Source organism: Polistes fuscatus, unplaced genomic scaffold, assembly GCF_010416935.1.
Source record: "Polistes fuscatus isolate 324 unplaced genomic scaffold, CU_Pfus_HIC Scaffold1, whole genome shotgun sequence".
Taxonomy (NCBI): domain Eukaryota; kingdom Metazoa; phylum Arthropoda; class Insecta; order Hymenoptera; family Vespidae; genus Polistes; species Polistes fuscatus.
The window spans coordinates 10,618,142-10,637,773 of record NW_025112997.1 but is presented as its reverse complement, the minus strand read 5'-3'; the positions used below and the strand labels follow the sequence as shown (position 1 = coordinate 10,637,773).

The following is a 19,632-nucleotide window of genomic DNA, read 5'->3' as shown; positions in this document are numbered from 1 at the left end:
AGGAATATATTTAAGAATATTGTGTAAAAATATAAGACCAATCGGTTAAGTTATTTCTGAGAAATCGAGATCACCGACTTTGAAAATATCGTTTTGAGAAAATCGCGTTTAAAGTTTCAAAGAGACGTTTACACATAGTTAAAAATTTTTGTTTGCAGCTTACATGAAGTGAAGAATATTTGCCGGATCAATTTGAAAATTTCAGAGAATATACATAAATATTTGTACATTCCGAAAATGCAAAAAAAAAATCGATTTTTTGAAAATTCTAACTGCGTATAACCCCTTAAACGAAGCTAAATATTGGTTAATAAAATTTCGGGTAGTATTATAATCCGGTAGTATAATATCAAACAACATTACTTTCACGCTAAAAACTATTAATGTTATAAAAACATTAATAGAAATGTGTTATTTTTCGAAAAGTATAAGAGAACGTGAAAAATAATATAATAATAAAAATTTAATTATTTTACAATAATCATTCTTGGGATCTGTGCCTTTTTGATATGTAGAACATGCCCATAATTGGCAAAATTGAATCTAAATGCAAGACTGAATCTAAATTTTACCTTTAAAATCTCCACAAAAATTTTCGTGTCGCAAAATATGCTCATTGCATCATTTTACTTCAGTTGAATATTTAAGGTAGTCGAATCGTCAACTTTATTCTGTTTTGCTACTGTTTTTCAATTTCTTTTATAAGGGAGCACAGATTTTTTCATATTGCAAATTAAATCATTTTTATATGATGATGTTAGAATTTCATTGTCGTGGTGAAAAATATAAAATAATAACATTTATATTTTCTCAATGAAATATAGTGTTTCGATGACGTGCAAGAAAGTGATTTATCCATTTTCTTCCTGTCATGTCATTCTAAAAAAGAATGTTTAATTTTATAGCTAATTTGATTTGGTAAGCCATTAATTTTATATTATTGATTGCTATCCCTAAGAATTTTGATTCCTTTTTTTAATTCCAACAAAATCGAAGAATAATTTTCGTTTACTTGGTATTAAATTTTGATTTCATATTTTAACTAGACGCTTTTTATGAATGCATAGAATAACAAATTAAGTATGTAATTCTGTCTTATTTTATATTTTAACTGGTCAATTTAACAATTCCACGGAACAACTAGTTACTGTGTGGATTAACAGATTTGATACTTTAACGGTAACATATACGAAACTCAATTTTAACTTACTTACAATTAGTTCCAGCAAATCGTATATTCTGAGCTTATAATCTTTTGATATTATTCTTTGCAAATGTACAATTTTACATTACTATTGAGTTATTAATGATAGTACACTTTGGCTGTTTTTGTGACGATGAGTGCAGATATAAATATGAATACTTTGTCGGATACTTAATATCTTATGGAATAAGTAAAAATTATCTGTATACTCACATCAGTACTCTCTTAACAACTAATTAACCAATTTAAATAAGTTGCTTTGATAAAGATATTTATTTTTATTACAAATATATAGTAGTATACACTTATTTATTTTTTGAACCTCTCTTTGTTGTACTAATTTTCTGTTTCATATTATCACAGATTCGCATAATACGAGATTTTGTAGGAATTTAATAATCGTATCATATAGGAATTATCTGTTATAATCTTTTATATAAAAAGGCAAGTAAAAAAAATGCTGATCTTGACGTAAATTTATCAGGATATATATGTAAAGAATTGTCGTTGATGATGATAAATGTTTTTTTTGTGATGACAATAATACAAATGGTTATAATAGAACAAAATAGCTACATATTATCTGTTGTTTTCATTGGGATCACTAACTATTTCCTACACTTGTCAAACGTGTAGAAAAGAGAAAACATAATAAAAAATAAATTATATAAATTATATTCTATAATAGAGAAAATAATTTTAGAAAACCGGAAGTTTTCTTAGTTTTTTATTTATGTTGCTACAGAAGTCTGTTTGAAAATGAACCGTTTTTTAAAAAGTTATTTAAGTTTATTTAGTTTTTCTTTTAAACATATTTTAAGGCAATTTTTCGCTTAAATTGATTTAAATTATTTTAGCAAATGTTAGTGAAATCGAGTAATATTTTAAAAATATAAACATTTTAAATTTTATTACCCAGAAACAATCAATAAAACTGTTAAAAAAAAACAACACTATTTCTTTTTTTGGAGAATAGACTTCTATCATATTCTTAAAATAACATTTATGCATTAACATTTAATAATAAAACGTTTTCTGACAAATTCAGAAGAACATTGTATTGTATTTACTTTTTTATTAACAATATAAAAATAAGGTCATTCATGTCTAACTGAAATTAGTTTTTATTCAGTTTTGTTTTCAAATTTTAATTTATGCCATTTTAAAAAAAAAACGGCACGTAGTTGGGGGTATACAGATAATCTGTTTCCTTCGCAACACGTAAAATATTAGCTGAATTTTATCCAACGCAATTACATTCAGCGTAATTATTTGCAAAGATAACTTATCATCAAGTTTGGAATAATTTGCATGTGTTTTTAAGAGGTATGTAAAAAGAAATATAACGCATTACCTCAGCAAATTTTACTTTTTATAATTATTCTTTGGACGTTTCTTGCCATGAGTAACGTTTTGTTCGTATTTCTAGTTGAAATTAAAATTTGCAAAAGAATTTTATTTTATAACTTAAAGTATTAGATTAATGCAGAAATAATTGTAATTCTTATTTTTTTTAATTAGACGCAGATTTTTATAATTAAATTTTATCCTTTTTTTATGGTTTATATAATATTATCGGATGAAAATGATGCTATTAATTTCTACTCTTATATTAAGAGTATCTGACATCTAAATAAATATTTTATAATTGAAAATATTTATTATTTAATTGATTAATAAATAATAGATATTATTGTATTTTGTATTAAACAAATGTATGCATTGTTTATTTTTATCGAATTTAAGTCATAAAAATTATTTTAAAAAAAAATGAAATAAATTCGCATGATTTTATTGTATGATTTTAAACAGTAAAAACTGTATGAAATCTCTAAATCACGTTTTTGATCAAGAGGCAATTAGCGACTGTTCAGCTTACATTAATATTACTTCTAAAAATTTCCTGATAAAAACAAAACCTTCGAAATAAAAAGGGTTTTGAACGTCTATGTAACTGTTGACAATAACGATTTAATAGCCTTTATAAAATCAATCAGAGGATTATAGAATAGCTTAATGTTGATCATTCAACAGTTTTTTGACATTTAAATCATATATGTCTTTAAAAACGTTTTCTTTAAACGTCTCGGATTTATAATTTTAGTAAAATATTTCAAACTCGGATGCAAATAGGTTAAAGAGGGCTAAAAGATAATAAATTATTTTTTTACGAAAATAGTCAATACATTTTTTTCATAACGTAATTGAGAAGTCATTGTTCTAATACATTGTATTGAAGTACACACACAACGTTATTGTTTTTAATTAAATATTTTTATTTTTTTTTGCAATTATTTCTGTTATTGCATGAAATATGCATTATACTAATGCCGCGATAAATTTTTTATCAATGATTTGCAAGGTATTGAAGTATTAAGATTTATGCTCGCTACTATTGATTTTACACGATGGTACGCCGTCCTCATTCCAGTGTCATCAAAATAGATGAATATCGAAAAGGAAGTGCTGTTTGATCAGTTATGTTGAACTTTGTGATTTGACCACAAACAGTAAAATACTAATAGTCGTAATGTTGTATGGATAACAATGAACACCTCTAAAGTATTAATCGCATAATTCAATGTATCACAAACTATTGACAATAGCAGATTCACTCAATGCATATGCAATTTAAATTTCAAAAACGAATAATGAAAATTATAAACATATTCCATTTAAAACAATGAAATTTTATATCTTAACGTTATTTCTCATTTATATGTAAACAATATTTTGATAATACATATTTTATACAGTAACAAAAATAAGTTAAAAATTAGACATATCGTATTAAACAAAATGACTCCGTGCATTGTAACATACTTTGTAGTTATGAATGTAGTTAAAAATAATTTGTTAACCACTTTAATAAAATTATTTATTACCCTATAATACTATTAAACACAGTTAAAATTTTTAGTTCTATAAACAAAGTACTTTTTTTCTTTTCGTAAAGACATTTATTATCCTAAAACACTGTTTAACCTACTTGTTACTTTATACCTAATGCTATTTCACCCTTTTGTTACTTTATGACGTTACTTAACCAAAGTTTTGCAAACTTGAATATATTACATGCTATAAGAAGAAACAGGTAATCTAGGGCACCCTTCACATATATAATAATTAATGTCGCGTAAAATTAATGACGTTACATTTATTTGATACTTTGTTGATTTCTTTCGCAGCTCTACCAGGATACGCAATTCTCTCGATTGTTCTCAGCTCGATCGTAGTGGTTCTCGTTGTGGCTTCGGTTTTTATTTATCGGTAAGTGAATTCTTACGTAAACATATTTTCAATTGGAGTAAAAATTATGGTTTAGAATAAGATTTTTTCCAAATGTTGATATTATTTGTTTACTGCGGTTTTCTTGGTACAAATTTTTAATTGTAATTTTTAACAGTGATAATTAGGCTTTAAATTTTTATATATTTAAAATATGCAAAAATTATGTGGAATTATCGCTCGTAAGGCATGCAATTATGCATACCAAAAATATATGTTTTATACGAATATAAAACATGAATATATATAATACAACATAGAAATGTTGTTCCATTTCCGTTGTTAATGAAACCTGAGTTCACCTACATTTTAATCCATTTTTGTGTTAATTTCTGCTTTAATTTTAATTTTTTACTTTCGATCCGTAAAAAAAAACTGCAGAAATTTCGCGGGAATTATGAAGTGAAAATCTTGTTGAAGTTTGCCAGCATTTGAGGACTGCGGAACTGATTGGACGTATTAGGGTAAACAAACTATTTATTAATAAATAGAATATAAAAACTATATTTTGAATTTTACGAAAAAATATTAGCATTGGCGAAAAATATTTTTTTCCAACAAATCCAAATTTCAATTATTCGACAATAACGGTCGGAAGTATACAGAACGTTTAATGAATACCAGACATGGACCGTTTATTTTTAAAGTGATGCAAGTTCATTTTCTGTTGTTTCGAGAAAATTAAAGGTTTGCATATTGGTTAATTATAAGATATTTATTACTTATATCAAGTCTGACAATATTTCTATTAATTCATTAATATGTAATTTGATTATATACAGGGTTATTCACTAACTCTTGCCACCAAGATAGCTCCAAAAGTATGGTACTATCAAAAAAGTTTATAGAATAAAAATAGCATGTAAAATTTGGGAGTATAATGAAGTCGTGGCGAATCCAACGATGTGCAACATTAAATATAGTAAATATTTATTAAATACGGAGGAATTCATCAAACCTGACTATGTCCGACTGATCCGTCTTTTGTCGGACACCTAAAGGATGATGCAATCCTGACGCACGCACAACGCAAGCACGACGCGGAGGAGCTGTATCGTGGCTGGCTGGTTCGCCAAACTCGATCTTTGTTGACCTTTAATTAACTTAATGTTGCACATCGTTGGATTTGCCATGACAGCCGCTATCAGAAAATAAGTATCAAAATATAGCATTTCATTTACAGAAACAAACTTCACCTTTAAATCTCAGAAGCGACTAAACTTAGCAAAAAAAAACTGACGTCATATTATACTCCCAAATTTTTCATGCAACTTTTGCTTTATAAACTTCTGCTACTGTCATACTTTTGGAACTATCTTTGTGGCAAGAGTTAGTGAATCACCCTGTGTAATTACTTTTAGGCTAATTTAACTAAAATAATGTATATTTACAGGCTGCAAAAATGGACTTACACCATTTTAAAAATAAGTCAATTGTTATTAAGTCGTTTAATTTCAATTTTGAAAAATCAAATATATCACTTAAAATATATTTCATATTAATCCAATTTTGTTTACAAATAATAACAGAAATATACAAGATATATTACAATATTACAATAACAGAATAAACAAGAAATAAAATAAAAGTAGCATTTTTTATTTTGAACGTTAATTATATTGTTAAATTGAACATTATTAGTAGTATTTATTTATGCTCTTCATGTGAAAGTGGTGTTAAATATTCATAATGCATAGAAGGTATATAGTGTAATAACTGCTCGATATCCTTATATTTTTTGTAAGTAATAGGTTTAGCATCATGATACAGACACCAGGGTGATTTTTTCAAATTTTGACGATTTTCCCAGACATTTAGATGATAAATTTAAAGTTTTAAATTCTGTGTCCTCCATCGACATTTTATATAAAATAGTATATGGTGCACTTTTGCAAACCTTATCCAACATACCTGCAACAAATTAACCTTTTCTTTATTAGTGTTTCTTGTTATCTGTTTTTTGATTGCGTTCTGTAGATTCTTTGTTGAAACGAAATTCTCTCGTTTCGTTTCATGTAAAATGAGTTTATTATGTTGTCTACATTGTTTTATAATATTATAATAATCCAGTGGTGCATACAGGAAATTCTTTTTTCTTTTGTTTTCTTTTTTTTCTATAGAAATTGAACTTACACCACTTTCATAATCAATGGTTACGTAATTTCTTTTACCATCCAATTTTCAATTGGACAAAGCATTGACATTTTTTAAGAAATGAAATACTAACAAGTTATAGTTAAGCATAAATTAAGTGATATTTCTTCTTTTTTTAAATAGACTTACACCAGTTTCAAAATAAATGGTTCATATAATGTAAGATACAAAATTCCTACCGTAAAACACAATGATAGGAACATTAACACAAAAATAGGATGACTCGAAACTTTTGCACGGCCTTATATGTTTAAATTAAATAAATAAATAAATGTTAGTAATAAAATGGTTAACTTCATTTAAAAAATTAAACAGTCATTTGTTTATTACTTAATTTAATATAATAAAATTCAAAAACAATTTAGACATATACTTTTCGAATAGATCGCTATAGCTAACTGGTTAATTAGACTTAAATAATTTTATTATTTATTGATAAATAATTTGCTTTTTCATATAGCTTTTTGTATGAGAATATAATATTCAAGTTATATAGGGTGATAAAATATAAAGGTTTGGTATTTTAAGAACTTATAATACTCACGGAGACAAGTAAAAACTTATTAGTAAAACTAATTAATATAAGTCCCAAACTCAACTCTTACAATGTTATTCAATTTTTATTATTTACGAGTATGTAATCGATATTTTAAGGGAGTCTCTTGACAACATATTGAATGTACACCCAAAATTATGATTAGAAATACATCAGTTTAAGGAATATTTCAAAATGTATGTCAATTTATTTATAGATATTCGAATTGCATTCAAATGGAAGAAACACATACCGAATATCTATGATTGTACATATTATGTTTGCGGCTACAAAGTAATCTTTGTTGATACTAATATTTGTTTTCGCTTTTTTTCCTAATAAACTTATTTTGACAAACTTGAACTAATGTAGTTCTGAGTAAATTCCATTTTTTTGTATTAAATATGTTGCTAAAAGTCTTGCTTACGATATCGAATGCTCATATATGAGTCGATCATTTGCCAAAACAATTGACTCCAAAATATACAAATTAGAAAAAATTGATAAAGTAATATATATATCACTTATTATATTGATCGATCATAAAAGTTGTTATCATTTAATAATTTTAAGCTTAATTATTAGGAAAATTGATTTTAAATATAAAAAGATCAATTTTAATAAAATTCTTTTTAATAATAAAATTTTAAAAAATTCTAAAACTGAATTTTATCGATTTAATCTGTGAACGGTTCAAGTAATAAAAGTTAATTTACATTAAAAGGGTTGATTTTAGAACCCATGTCAATTATTATAAGCACTTAAAATATCGAACCCTATTTCTTTATCATTCTGTATAAAAGTATTGTTGCAAAATATTTTGCGTTATTATAAAAATTCACGTTATACAGAAGTTTACAGTATATATAAAATCGATAAATTTAATTTTCAAGACATTGCAATACAAATCATAAGAAGTTTTTTAAATTGTAACTCATAATTTTATGTAATTTTTAAATGCTATTTTTAAATTAATTATTGTGAATAGTTTGATATAGTTCTGGCATTAAATATAATATTCCACCGATCACGTTATAATGAAACTAATCATCTTAATAATAATATCAATAATCATTCAAGCATATTACAAAATTTTAATTAACGGTAGTAATAATAATAACTTATATTAATGAATAATATCAACACAATAGTACTGAATTGTTGTATCTGTTTCAATCAATAACATATTATAGTCTATAATTGAAACCAAATACAATGAAATAGATATTAACCAAATTTAATATATGATATTGAATACAGGGTGTTCTAACCTTAAATGGCCAAATTGTAAGTCTATTATTAATTCTTTATGAGCCCACGTAACTTACAATATCTCATATCTCATATCTCAAATACTTATATATGAATATTTTATTATATAATTTAAGGTTTTTCCACAAAATGACGTATACGTTTTGCTATAAAATATCTCTTTATTAACCTCTAATATTTTTGCTAACGATTATCAGCTCTAACCAGAAATTTCAGAGTAAATAATTTTGCAAGTTGTCTGTAGATTAAAATCAAAGGAATCATTTTATGTAATCATTATTATTTGTTCTTCTATCGGTGTTTATAAGACAAGAAAAATATACATAATAGCTCTTAATTAGTATATCAATAATATTTTATATTATTTTTTGCATGTAACCAATCATTTTATCACCTTATGATATAGCTTTGTGATTTTCAATTCACAATGGGCAGTAATGGTTTACTTGAAATAAACCCTTGTGTTTTCTTTACTTTTTAGTTTAATACATCAGTGCCATAAAATATGGATACAAAATCATATAAAAATAAATGATGAGTAAGAATAAGAAACATTAGTCATACTAGATCAGTAGATTCATTATTAGATTCTGACTCGGATAAAGATCATTCAATAGTATTTATCCGATAGTGCATAAATACTATAAACAGTGACGATAAATTTAGTGGTGAATTGTTATCAGATGAGGAAAATTCAGAACCATCAAAAATTATTTGATAATTAGTATTCCACGCGAAAAGAAGGTTTTAACCTTCTTGGAAAGGAAGAATTTGTTGAACCTTTTAAAACACCCTACTCGCCTATAACTAGTTTTTAAAAAGTATTTAATGATAAACTTGTAAGTAATGTAGTTGGGTGCAAAGGGATCATAAACATAAAATGCTAAAAATGTAAAGATATTAAAAATAAAAACAAATATTGTAAGGTTTTGAAAGATAGCATATAATGTTGATTTTTATAAATCACTTTCTTAGTTGTAGTACAACGATGTGTATCTGAATCAATATAAACCTTCTTAACAATTTTATAAAGTGTGTTCAGATTTGCTCATCATTGTACATACTTAACGCCAAGCACGAATTGTTTTATGGAATTCTATACTTGAACTTTTATACATACAAGTAAAAACGTTGAAAGCTGTTGTTACTTTAATTGTGTAGCTGTTGCTACTTAGAATATGTATATGTATATGTTATAGTCCAAGTAGGAAATCCCACATTGTGAACAATGTCTAGTCATGGGAAATGTAAAGGAAATGTAGGAAATGTATTCATATTTCTCACATTTCCTAGATATTCTGTAAAATGACAAATGAGAAACCGGTAAAATAAGAAATACATCTCTGATTCGTTTCGAATGATTTTCAATAGAATGTAGATATGAAACATTGTGTTCTAAACCTGCTTTTCTTCCGCTATGATAAGGAACAAAAGATATAGATTTTCCATGGTAATCTCTATGAATATCGGTCTACATCTAATAATCTTCTACTACAATAGTAGTAGTAACGAAGTAACAGTGGGCCCTAAATAACACACTGGCATTAAGTAAGTTTCAGTTTATAGAGTTGCGCATAGTATAGCGGCACGCACAGTCACAAAAACCAGTGTACAAACACCTGTTCCATGATCGCTTTTATGTGTGTGTGTGTATGTATGTATGTATGTATGCGCTTATTGCCCGATAATGTATTCTTCTCAAAATTGCCTAAATAGCATTTGGTATTCTATAAAATATTCTATAGAATACGTAAGTATTATGTACAATGCTTAGAACAATTCTTCTGATTCCTACATTGCCTAAAAACACCTGGCAATGCCTAGGTATTGTCCACAATGTCGGCATTTTCCACTTGGACTATAACATATACATTATAAAAAATTTGTTGAAATTGTTGAATTCATTGTTAATCTGTATTCATAGGTTAATATTAGTTGATTTAACGTTACATAAGATTCTTAATAATCAAAAAGAAAATTAAGCCTACATAGTATTAATGTCTAAATAGAAGAAAAAAATGTTTTGTAAAGTTTTTTAGGAGATCTTTTGTTATAGAGTTATAAGTGAATTTTATATACGTATTTATGCAATCCTGAACCCTTACATTTTTTGAGTTTTACTTATGGGAAATTTTCAAAGAAAAATTTTGTGCTACAAAAATGACTTCACAAGAAGAATTAATGCACAAAGATTTAAAAAGATAGTTATTGAATCTCAGAAAAATTGAATATCATGAATAATGTTATGTTATTTACTTTATTATTAATTGATATTAAGTTTGCATCCAAGCATAAGGACAACATTTTGAAATGCTTCTTTAAAAACTACTCATCATTTCTGTATTATATTAAGTTATTGTATATAATTATATTATTCTGTATATATTAAATTATTTTGTATATAATTATTTATTCTAATGACACGAAAATAACATGTTACTACATAATAAAAAAAACATATAATTTACGGAGACCTAAAAAATACTGTCGAATTTCTGTTTACTCTGATGCAAAATGCGTAGCTGTTCAATTGACGTATATTAAATTCGTTCATAATTCCGTAACAAAGTATTTCCTCATCAACATTGCATAAGTTCTATTTTCTATTTAGATGTAGATAAAGATCTCCCAGTTTTACCGTTTAAGGGAATGACCTGTATTAGAATGTTCTAAAATAGTGTTTTCTTGTGATTTTTTTTAGAAAGGAAGAAAGAAATAAAATAATTGAATTTTGAAGTACGGTTTTATATATATTTAACGAATACAACAAAATTTTTTTTTAAATTAAAAAAAGAAATTACAGATTTCTAAGTCTATTTCATGCACGTCTTGTCGTTGCAGTCGGCTGAAAAGATCCATTTTGCAATTCTTGACTGATACATAAAACCAAAAAAGGATTAAATTATTATATATCTTTTTCTTCTGGGTGGATCAAAAAAGACAGAAAAAAATGTGAAATCAAAAATTTAAATAAAATGTGTTTTTTTTTAAGGAATAAACATAAATTTTAAAAGGTGCTATAACAATTATTTAAATAAGCTTTTTGACAAAATTTTTTAGTTCACTTGTTAGAAGAGTGTACAACATCTATATATATTGCATACAAATCCACAATTTCATAATAAGTAATCGGTGAACTCTAACAAATATGTATGTTATACAGTACGAACAATAGGAGTTGGCAAATAAAGCAGAAGAAAGTTATTAGTAGATATTACTTAAAGGAAAGCTAAGTGGAAGTCTGCAGTGTACATTTGGAACAACCACCGAAATCCCATAATGATGTTGGAATCGTGTCTTATATATGAAAAAAAGTAGTACCAATCCTACTAGATTAACCGTAATCACTCGATAAGAATTCTAGCAAGGTAACATTCCTAGTTATCAAAGCTCTAGGCATCATATGAACGAGTATATTACAGAATTTTATTGTAAGGGAATCTGTCTTATGAGAATCATATCCAGCGATTTTATAAGGTTTTTGAAACTTTCGTGTTTAAGTTAAATAGAAATGATAAAATGAAATAGGTACGAATTATGAATTATTACTGACTTTTTCCAGTATTGAAATGAACCCTTTTAAGGGTAATCATATATTTATGATGTCGGAAGATTCGAAAAGCATATTGGAAAAAATGATTGATATTTATTTGATGAGTATTTTACCAAATATATTGCCAATGTAATTGTATGCATATTTTTTTTATTTTGTATAAATAATAATTTATAATAATATTTTTTTTCAGTTTTTATAATTGGGATAAGATTAAGTCAGGATTGCATTTGGATATTTAATTATAAATACTAATTATCTTATTTAAAAATAGAACTATCGAATCACAAAAAGAGTTTGTACTAATAGAACCGTAAAAAATTATAAAATTTCAAAAAAAGTCTGATTTTGAATAATTACTTAAATATTAGATTAGCCAATAAGTTGGGTTCCTCTAAATAAATAATTTCTGAGCAAAAACCGTACGAACTTATTGACCAACATAGTGAATATAATAATAGATAAGAAGCATAATTCTTAAAAATATTTCTTGTAAGTATAATATATAATAAATAATCATTTATTTAAAAAACTGATCAATAATTTTAAAGAATTTGCTTAATAAATAGAAGTCGAAAAACTAGCTGAAAAAATATTTAAACTATATATTCTCAAGTTATGTCAATTGATTATCACTGTGCGAGTTACAACAAAAATTTGACTAAGAAAACCCTAAAAAAATATTAAATATCAGAAAAGAAATTTCCTGTTCTGAATAATTACTTGAAAAATTTTAAATATAGAAAACATAGTTCGTAGTAATATTGTCTATAGATATCATGACACTACTTTCCTTCTCTAGCTCAATCCAGAGTTCAGAGTTTCCAGGTATGTGCTTATGAGGAACACTGGAACGTAATTATGTAGTTAGTTTGCAGTTACGCGAGCTCTCCATCCATAAGTTCTCTCGCACTAAAATACCAAGAACAGGGAATGTACTCCCTTGTGCTTAGGAAGGTTCATGAGTCCAAACGAGATGTCCTTAGCCTGTTTTTACTCAAGAGATAAACTTACTTCGAATCATATAATAAGTTCGCTCTAGCAATGGCTTAACAAATAATTGTCATAAAAGAAAACTAGAAAATAGTAATAACCCTAAAGTAAGAAAGTACACCTAAAGGTTAAGGAAATGGAAAGTCTGGACATTGGTGATTCCCAAGCGTCTTTAAATCATTCGACTTATTCGATTTACCAGAAACCAACTTACAAATCTTGTTACAAAACTTATCGTTCTTTTCCTTCCAAAAGCTTATTGACCAAGAAGTTATCACTTATGTACTGCGCGTTGTAGAGAAGAAAACTTTAAGAATGTTATCATCTTTGACACTTTTCAAGTTATCAAAGAAGAGTTTTTGATAACATAGTCGTATTTACTTCAAAATTTATAATACGGACTCTATACTGCGGATGTTTATGCTCTTCAAATATGATAGTATATAAACATATATTGAAATCAAAAAACGTGTAGGAAATATGTAAAATATTTAATTTTTATTTTTTATTATTTTTTTTTAATTCCTTTATTTTTGTTTCTAATTGCTATAGTACAATTATTTACACCTTTGGTAATGGTTAATATAAAATCGTGTGCATTTCGATACATTTATTGATAATCACTGAGTAAAGTGTAATAGTGTTGGAGCTTAAATTTATAAATGTGTAGCCTTAGGGATTCATTCCAAGAAGATCAATGGGATGTTTTATGTTTAGTTTTTTTTGATAGATTTGAATAACAATTTTTTTGCGAGGGAGTTAATGTGATTATTTATCTTGAATTAATAAATTTTTGATTGTTTTAAGATTTCATTTTCTACTGATGGTATTTTATTTTTATTTTGCAAAAAATGCAATAACAATAGTAAATTTATTTATTATTAGATATGATTCTAATTATTAAGTAAGTAGTAATTCTAATTATTATACAATCAAACTAGAAGGATTTTTTTACATTAGTTGTAAATAATTGATAACGTTTATTAAATACAATGAATCAAAATTTCGAAAATGATCGCTCGACATCTCACGAATTGATTGAAACTTATTTGTATTTAATTTAAAAGCGGTTTTCAATTTACATTGGCTTCTCAATAATCTCATATTATCAAATGTGAGCAATTTGTAATATTGTTTTAATTATTTAATTATTTTATTGTTTTAATTATTGTTTAATTATTTTATTTATAAATTGTATGTTTTCCAATACTTACAGATATACTTCTTACATTTAATTCAATATCGTGTAATTATTTTATCGAATTAGTTAATAGCATGCCATTCGCCTTTAACTATTTAATTTTCATTTAAAATGTTTTAAAGTAAGCTTTTTATTTATATATAATTTTTTATAACTGGTTTCTGTTGAAGTATATTCTTAGCTAACTTAATTATGGCTATAAAAATTCTGCATTAAATGATTTAATTATTTATTTTATATTTATAAATAGCATAAAATATTATTTAATAAAACTATCACAATTGTATCGACTCGAGAGCAGTATTTGTTATCATTTTCTAGATAATTACTCGATATTATATACCATTGTAAATTGTTGTGTATTTTACAGAACGAAATCAGCCATTTTGACTTTAACAAAATGTTGTTTTTAATTTTAGTAATGTTATTCGATAATCCAGTAACTAAAACAACTATTACGGAAGTATATATGATACACGTAAATGACATAAGTATATTTTTGCATAAGTATTTACAAAATAATATGCAAAACATATGAAAAATGCAGAATATGCAAAACAGGAATGTAATTAGATTCGTTTAATAACCAAACTTATTTCTGTTGAGATCCCATTTTCGTATATTCTTTTTATAAAAATATGTTCGCATAAATATTAGTGGTTTAATGATAATTGTCTGTAACATGAAACAATTGATTTTCAAAGCTTATCAAACATAGAGAAATGTCTTTGTTTTTTAAAAATAGAACTTGCGTTGAAATCTGACAAAATATAATCAGGGTTCTTCAGTATAGTGATTATCACATAACAAAAATAATAGATCTTTATATATAGTTTCAACACTTAATATAATTAAACGAAACACAATATAAATCCCATAATTTTATGAAATTTATTTTAGTATACTTTATCATACTTTTATATTAAACAATTATTACAACTGTTAGGCTATAGCTTACATCATTTTTTTAACACCTCTAGTATTTTATTATTTATATATTTTTTCATTTATTTAGTTATTTATTTTTAGTATTTGAAGTATGTAATATCATATATTTCAAGGTTACAACCGTGGATAAAATAATTTTTGATTGTCTACACCAGGGGTACTCAATCTTTTTTTTCGTGGCTCGTATAAGTCCGTTTTTTATATTTAACGGGCCATATATTAGCGCTGGTTGAAAATTGATGACTAAAAAAAAAATATCATCAGGTTTATTCGAACATTAATGCGATCTTTGGTTATATTTATAAGCCCAATCGGTCCCGAATTTGTCAAGTGGCCGTAAAAAAAGATAAATTTATGACTGGGCGTGCGTAGCTTGCCAGGCCGCAGGTTGAGTATGGCTGGTTTACGCCAATGCTTTATCATTCTCCCCTATTTCGTTTCGACGTATTCTGTTCTTTCTTTTTTTGTTACGCATCGGATTAGTAGATGAGATCTTTTCTACCAATAAAGAAAATACGTGTGGTATAGAGTTACGTTAGGAAAAAGGTAAGGTTAGAGGCCATTCGTTCCAACCAATTAGATCCCCTTTTTTCTAAGGGTTTTTCTTCTCGAATACGTACAGTACTTGCATTACGTTTTCTATTTTATCAAATTTACATTAGACCGGTCTCTCGTTAGAAATGTTTTTTCTCAACACACTACAAGTCAAAATGTTTAACATCCGCAATTTCGGATAATGTTTCTTTTTCTTTTTCTTTTCTTTTTCTTTTTCTTTTTCTTTCTTTTCCTTTCCCCTTTTTAGGCACTTCAAACTAGAAGCAGAAATCGCTTCCATGACGTGGAAAGTACATTGGGACGACATCATTTGGGTACCTCACGCGAAAACTAGAGGATCTATGTACTCTTTAGTTGCGAACAAGTTACGCAGTAGTCAACTAGTAAGTATCATTTTACAATTTTATTTGCGATTCCTACTAATATCAAGTCTTGTATTCCTAATTTTTTATCAAAGTAGCTTTAAGTCGTTAATAATACATCGTTAACGTAGTTAAACACCTTTTAAATTCTTCTTCTTTGTTACTTGACTTCAATCGTTTTACTTTTCTTATTAAATCTCGCTATTTCTCGAGATTTAGCATCTAAGGTAATGGAAGATGGATTTTAATGTTTAATCTTTTTCGGTCATCTTATTTTCCTCTTTCTTTCTTCTTTTTTTATTTTCTTTTTTTACAGACCGTATACTCCGACGATAATGTTAGTCTACCAGAGGGCGTGGACAAACACGTTTATATTCAGACAGGATTTTACAAAGTAAGTTTTCAGTTTCCTTTAAAGACGTCTTTTCTAGAGATCAAAGTATTCATAGAATGTCTCTGATAGGAATATTTAGTTTTCCGTTCCTTTACTCCAATTTTAAAGTTCTTCTTTCATTTCTCTTAAATCCTATCGCCTTGAATTTTTTCCTAGCAATATTTATTTCCCAACCCTTACTTCTTTACTTTGGCTTATAAAAAGAAAAGAAGAAAAATGATAAATGTAAAAAAAAAAGATAAAATAATTCATTTACATAATTATATGATGGAGAAGATGACGATAAAATTAGCGATATCTAGTTATCGAACGTCGGTATGAAAATTGCTTCGTAAAGTCATATCTTTCTTTTCTTTTCATCATCAATTTATAAAAGAAGATCAAAGAGGAGTATTTTGAAATTCATTGCAGAACTCAAAGGTTGCCATAAAATTAATACCGAGGAACAAAGTGGAACCATCGAGGCCTTTATTGCTGGAGTTAAAACGGGTGAGTTATCGATTATGTGTACGCCGTTTCGGCGAACAATTATCAAGGCTAAAAGTTGATCGTTATAATTAAGCGTTTTCTCTAACATCATGCTAGCTTCGAAATAGATTCATTATTGAACAAAATGAAAATAAAATTGTTGTTCCTTAAAACATATAGTGAAATTTCTTAACACATATAGTGAATTCTTAAAAAATTTAAACTGTACATTATGATTAACATTTGAGCTTCAGATTTAAATTGTTTATTAATTATTTTAGTCATTATTGTAAGCAATGGAGTTGTTTATTAATAGTGATAAATATATATATAATTTATGTGTCAAATTTACATATATTACATAATAAAAAATATTAAATGAAATAATATTATATTTTTTTAGTCACAAAAATATTTAAACAACGATCATTTATCTCTTATTCAATGTAATTGAATTTTTACAAAATAATTTTATTACTTCTTAAAGTAAAGAAGGAATCTTAATATCTGTTTGGCATATTATTTATAATTTTTTTTAAATATTCTATTTTTATATTTACCTATTCATTTTCGAGTTTTTGTTTTAATTTGGTTATTAAAAAAATTGAGATTGTCCAAATTTTCTTATCTAACTAATCCCATAAATTTTACATTACATGAAAGTCCATTGATTTTGGACAGAAATTAAATATTTTGAAACATTTACTTAAAAACTCATGTAAAATGCCTTCCTTGTGCTTGAGTTGTCGTTTTGATAAAACTTAAAACTATTATTCCCTCTGTCCGAAAATATGGTATATATTTGAAAAAACATTGAAAACCAACTAAAGGATTTAGTAAACAATTTAGTAATCAAGTAATTTTACTTTGTAACTGACAGTTATCGTTAAATAACATATGATAGTAGGTAAACATTTGTTTTCGATTAAGTGAAAAGCTTTTATTAAGAAAATTATTGTATTTTTTGTAAAAGAAAGTAACCCCAGCTGTTTTCAGGAAATAAGGAATTTTTTGTAAAGTAGTGTTACATTACAAAGATAGAGTAATAAATCGAGGAAATTAATTGATAATGAATGTAGTGGTGTATTGCAAAAGTTTTTACAACTAAAGAAAACTTAAAAGTTTCAGCGCACGGTTCTATTAATAAGATTTTAACTGATTTTGAAGTAAATTGTTTAACTGTGGCTAGAATTTGATACTTGACTCAAAAACAATATAAGTAAAGGTAAAATCTGTGCAGATGTATTTTCAAAAAAGAAAGCAAAATGCAGAATAAAACGCAAGGATTATTTGGAAAAATTGGCTAAAATTAACCCTTTGCACTTTTCACTTTCAGATCTAAAATTTCAAATTATTTTAGAAGTTACATTGTATAATGTCGAGTTTAGGTCACCAGTAGAGTTGGTGTAAGAAATGTGATGTCGAGTCACACTCTACATAAGAATGATAAGAGTTAAGAATGTCCCTTCTTATCGTCGAGAATTTATTCATGGCCTCTCGTGCGATATCTGTATTCATAAATCCATATTATTTAATATCTTTAAGCAGAAAAATGATTTTAATCGTATATCTTTTATCGTGAAACTTTGCCTTTACAAATAAAAACAAGTTACATAGACTACAATTTTACTTATTTCAAATTTTATAAATGTATACTATCAATAAACTTACTCTACTTAATTAAAATTGCAATTATTTATAAATGTTTACCACATTTTCGAACAGAGGGAATATTAATCTCTATTTTCTCGGCACTTCGAAGTAAATTGTTTTGAAATATATTTAAGTAAAGATTTGTATTTTTAATTTTTCCGAATTCAAATGACGAAATTTTAATCATATACTTTAGTGTTCGAATATTTTTGCGAGTCACTGTACTTATCTGTTTTCTTTAAAGATTATAAAATGAAAATCGTAATTTTATTTTCATAGATGAAAGATCTTCAACATGATCATTTGGTACGTTTTTATGGTGCTTGTGTTGAACCACCACAATGTTGTTTATTGACGGAATATTGCCCTAGAGGATCTCTTCAGGTTAGATTGTAGTAATATCGTTTAGAAAATCTTATTTATCCAAGAAGAAATAGGTTCCCTTATTGGATAGAACGTTATTGTCAGTTCTGTTTTTATCGTTTCATAGGACATACTGGAAAACGAACAGATTAAACTCGATCGTGTATTTTGGGGCTCTCTTATCCACGATATAGTACGCGGTATGGCTTATTTACACGCTTCCGAGGTAAAAAGTCACGGAAATTTAAAGTCGAGCAATTGCGTAGTGGATTCTCGATTTGTATTAAAAATCGCTGATTTTGGATTACATGAATTGAGGAGGTCCAGTTTGATGGAAGAGGAAGAATTTGATAGAAGTAGCTACGCGTATTGGAGACGTAAGTAAAATCAATAATTATTTCTCAGTATGTCATAAAAAAAAACAAGTAAAGGAAGAAATATAAATTAGTCAAGTTATGCAAAAGGCTATCAACTTTAAATAAATTTAGTTTAAAAATTTTTACTTATTTATTTTTTATATCTTATTTTTATCAGGTGTTATTGATTTATATTTTATTTCTTATTTTTGTTGTGTAATATGTTTTAATGGAATATTTAATATAGAAAATAGTAGAAATAATAAATGGTTTGGATACTGTATTTTAATTCTGCAAGATAATTATAAGCTTAAAATGAAACTATGGCTCATT

General features: G+C 26.3%; 1 protein-coding gene across 1 annotated transcript in view; it reads left to right on the top strand.

Annotated features, from left to right (window-relative positions):
• LOC122526665 (atrial natriuretic peptide receptor 1) overlaps positions 1 to 19,632 on the top strand; it is a 151,800-nt gene that overhangs the window by 55,854 nt on the left and 76,314 nt on the right. Inside the window, exons 7-12 of the mRNA XM_043650187.1 lie at positions 4,393 to 4,474; positions 15,951 to 16,086; positions 16,382 to 16,459; positions 16,871 to 16,948; positions 18,860 to 18,964; positions 19,071 to 19,320. Coding sequence (XP_043506122.1) covers positions 4,393 to 4,474; positions 15,951 to 16,086; positions 16,382 to 16,459; positions 16,871 to 16,948; positions 18,860 to 18,964; positions 19,071 to 19,320 — 729 coding nt within the window. The remainder of the gene's footprint in view (positions 1 to 4,392; positions 4,475 to 15,950; positions 16,087 to 16,381; positions 16,460 to 16,870; positions 16,949 to 18,859; positions 18,965 to 19,070; positions 19,321 to 19,632) is intronic.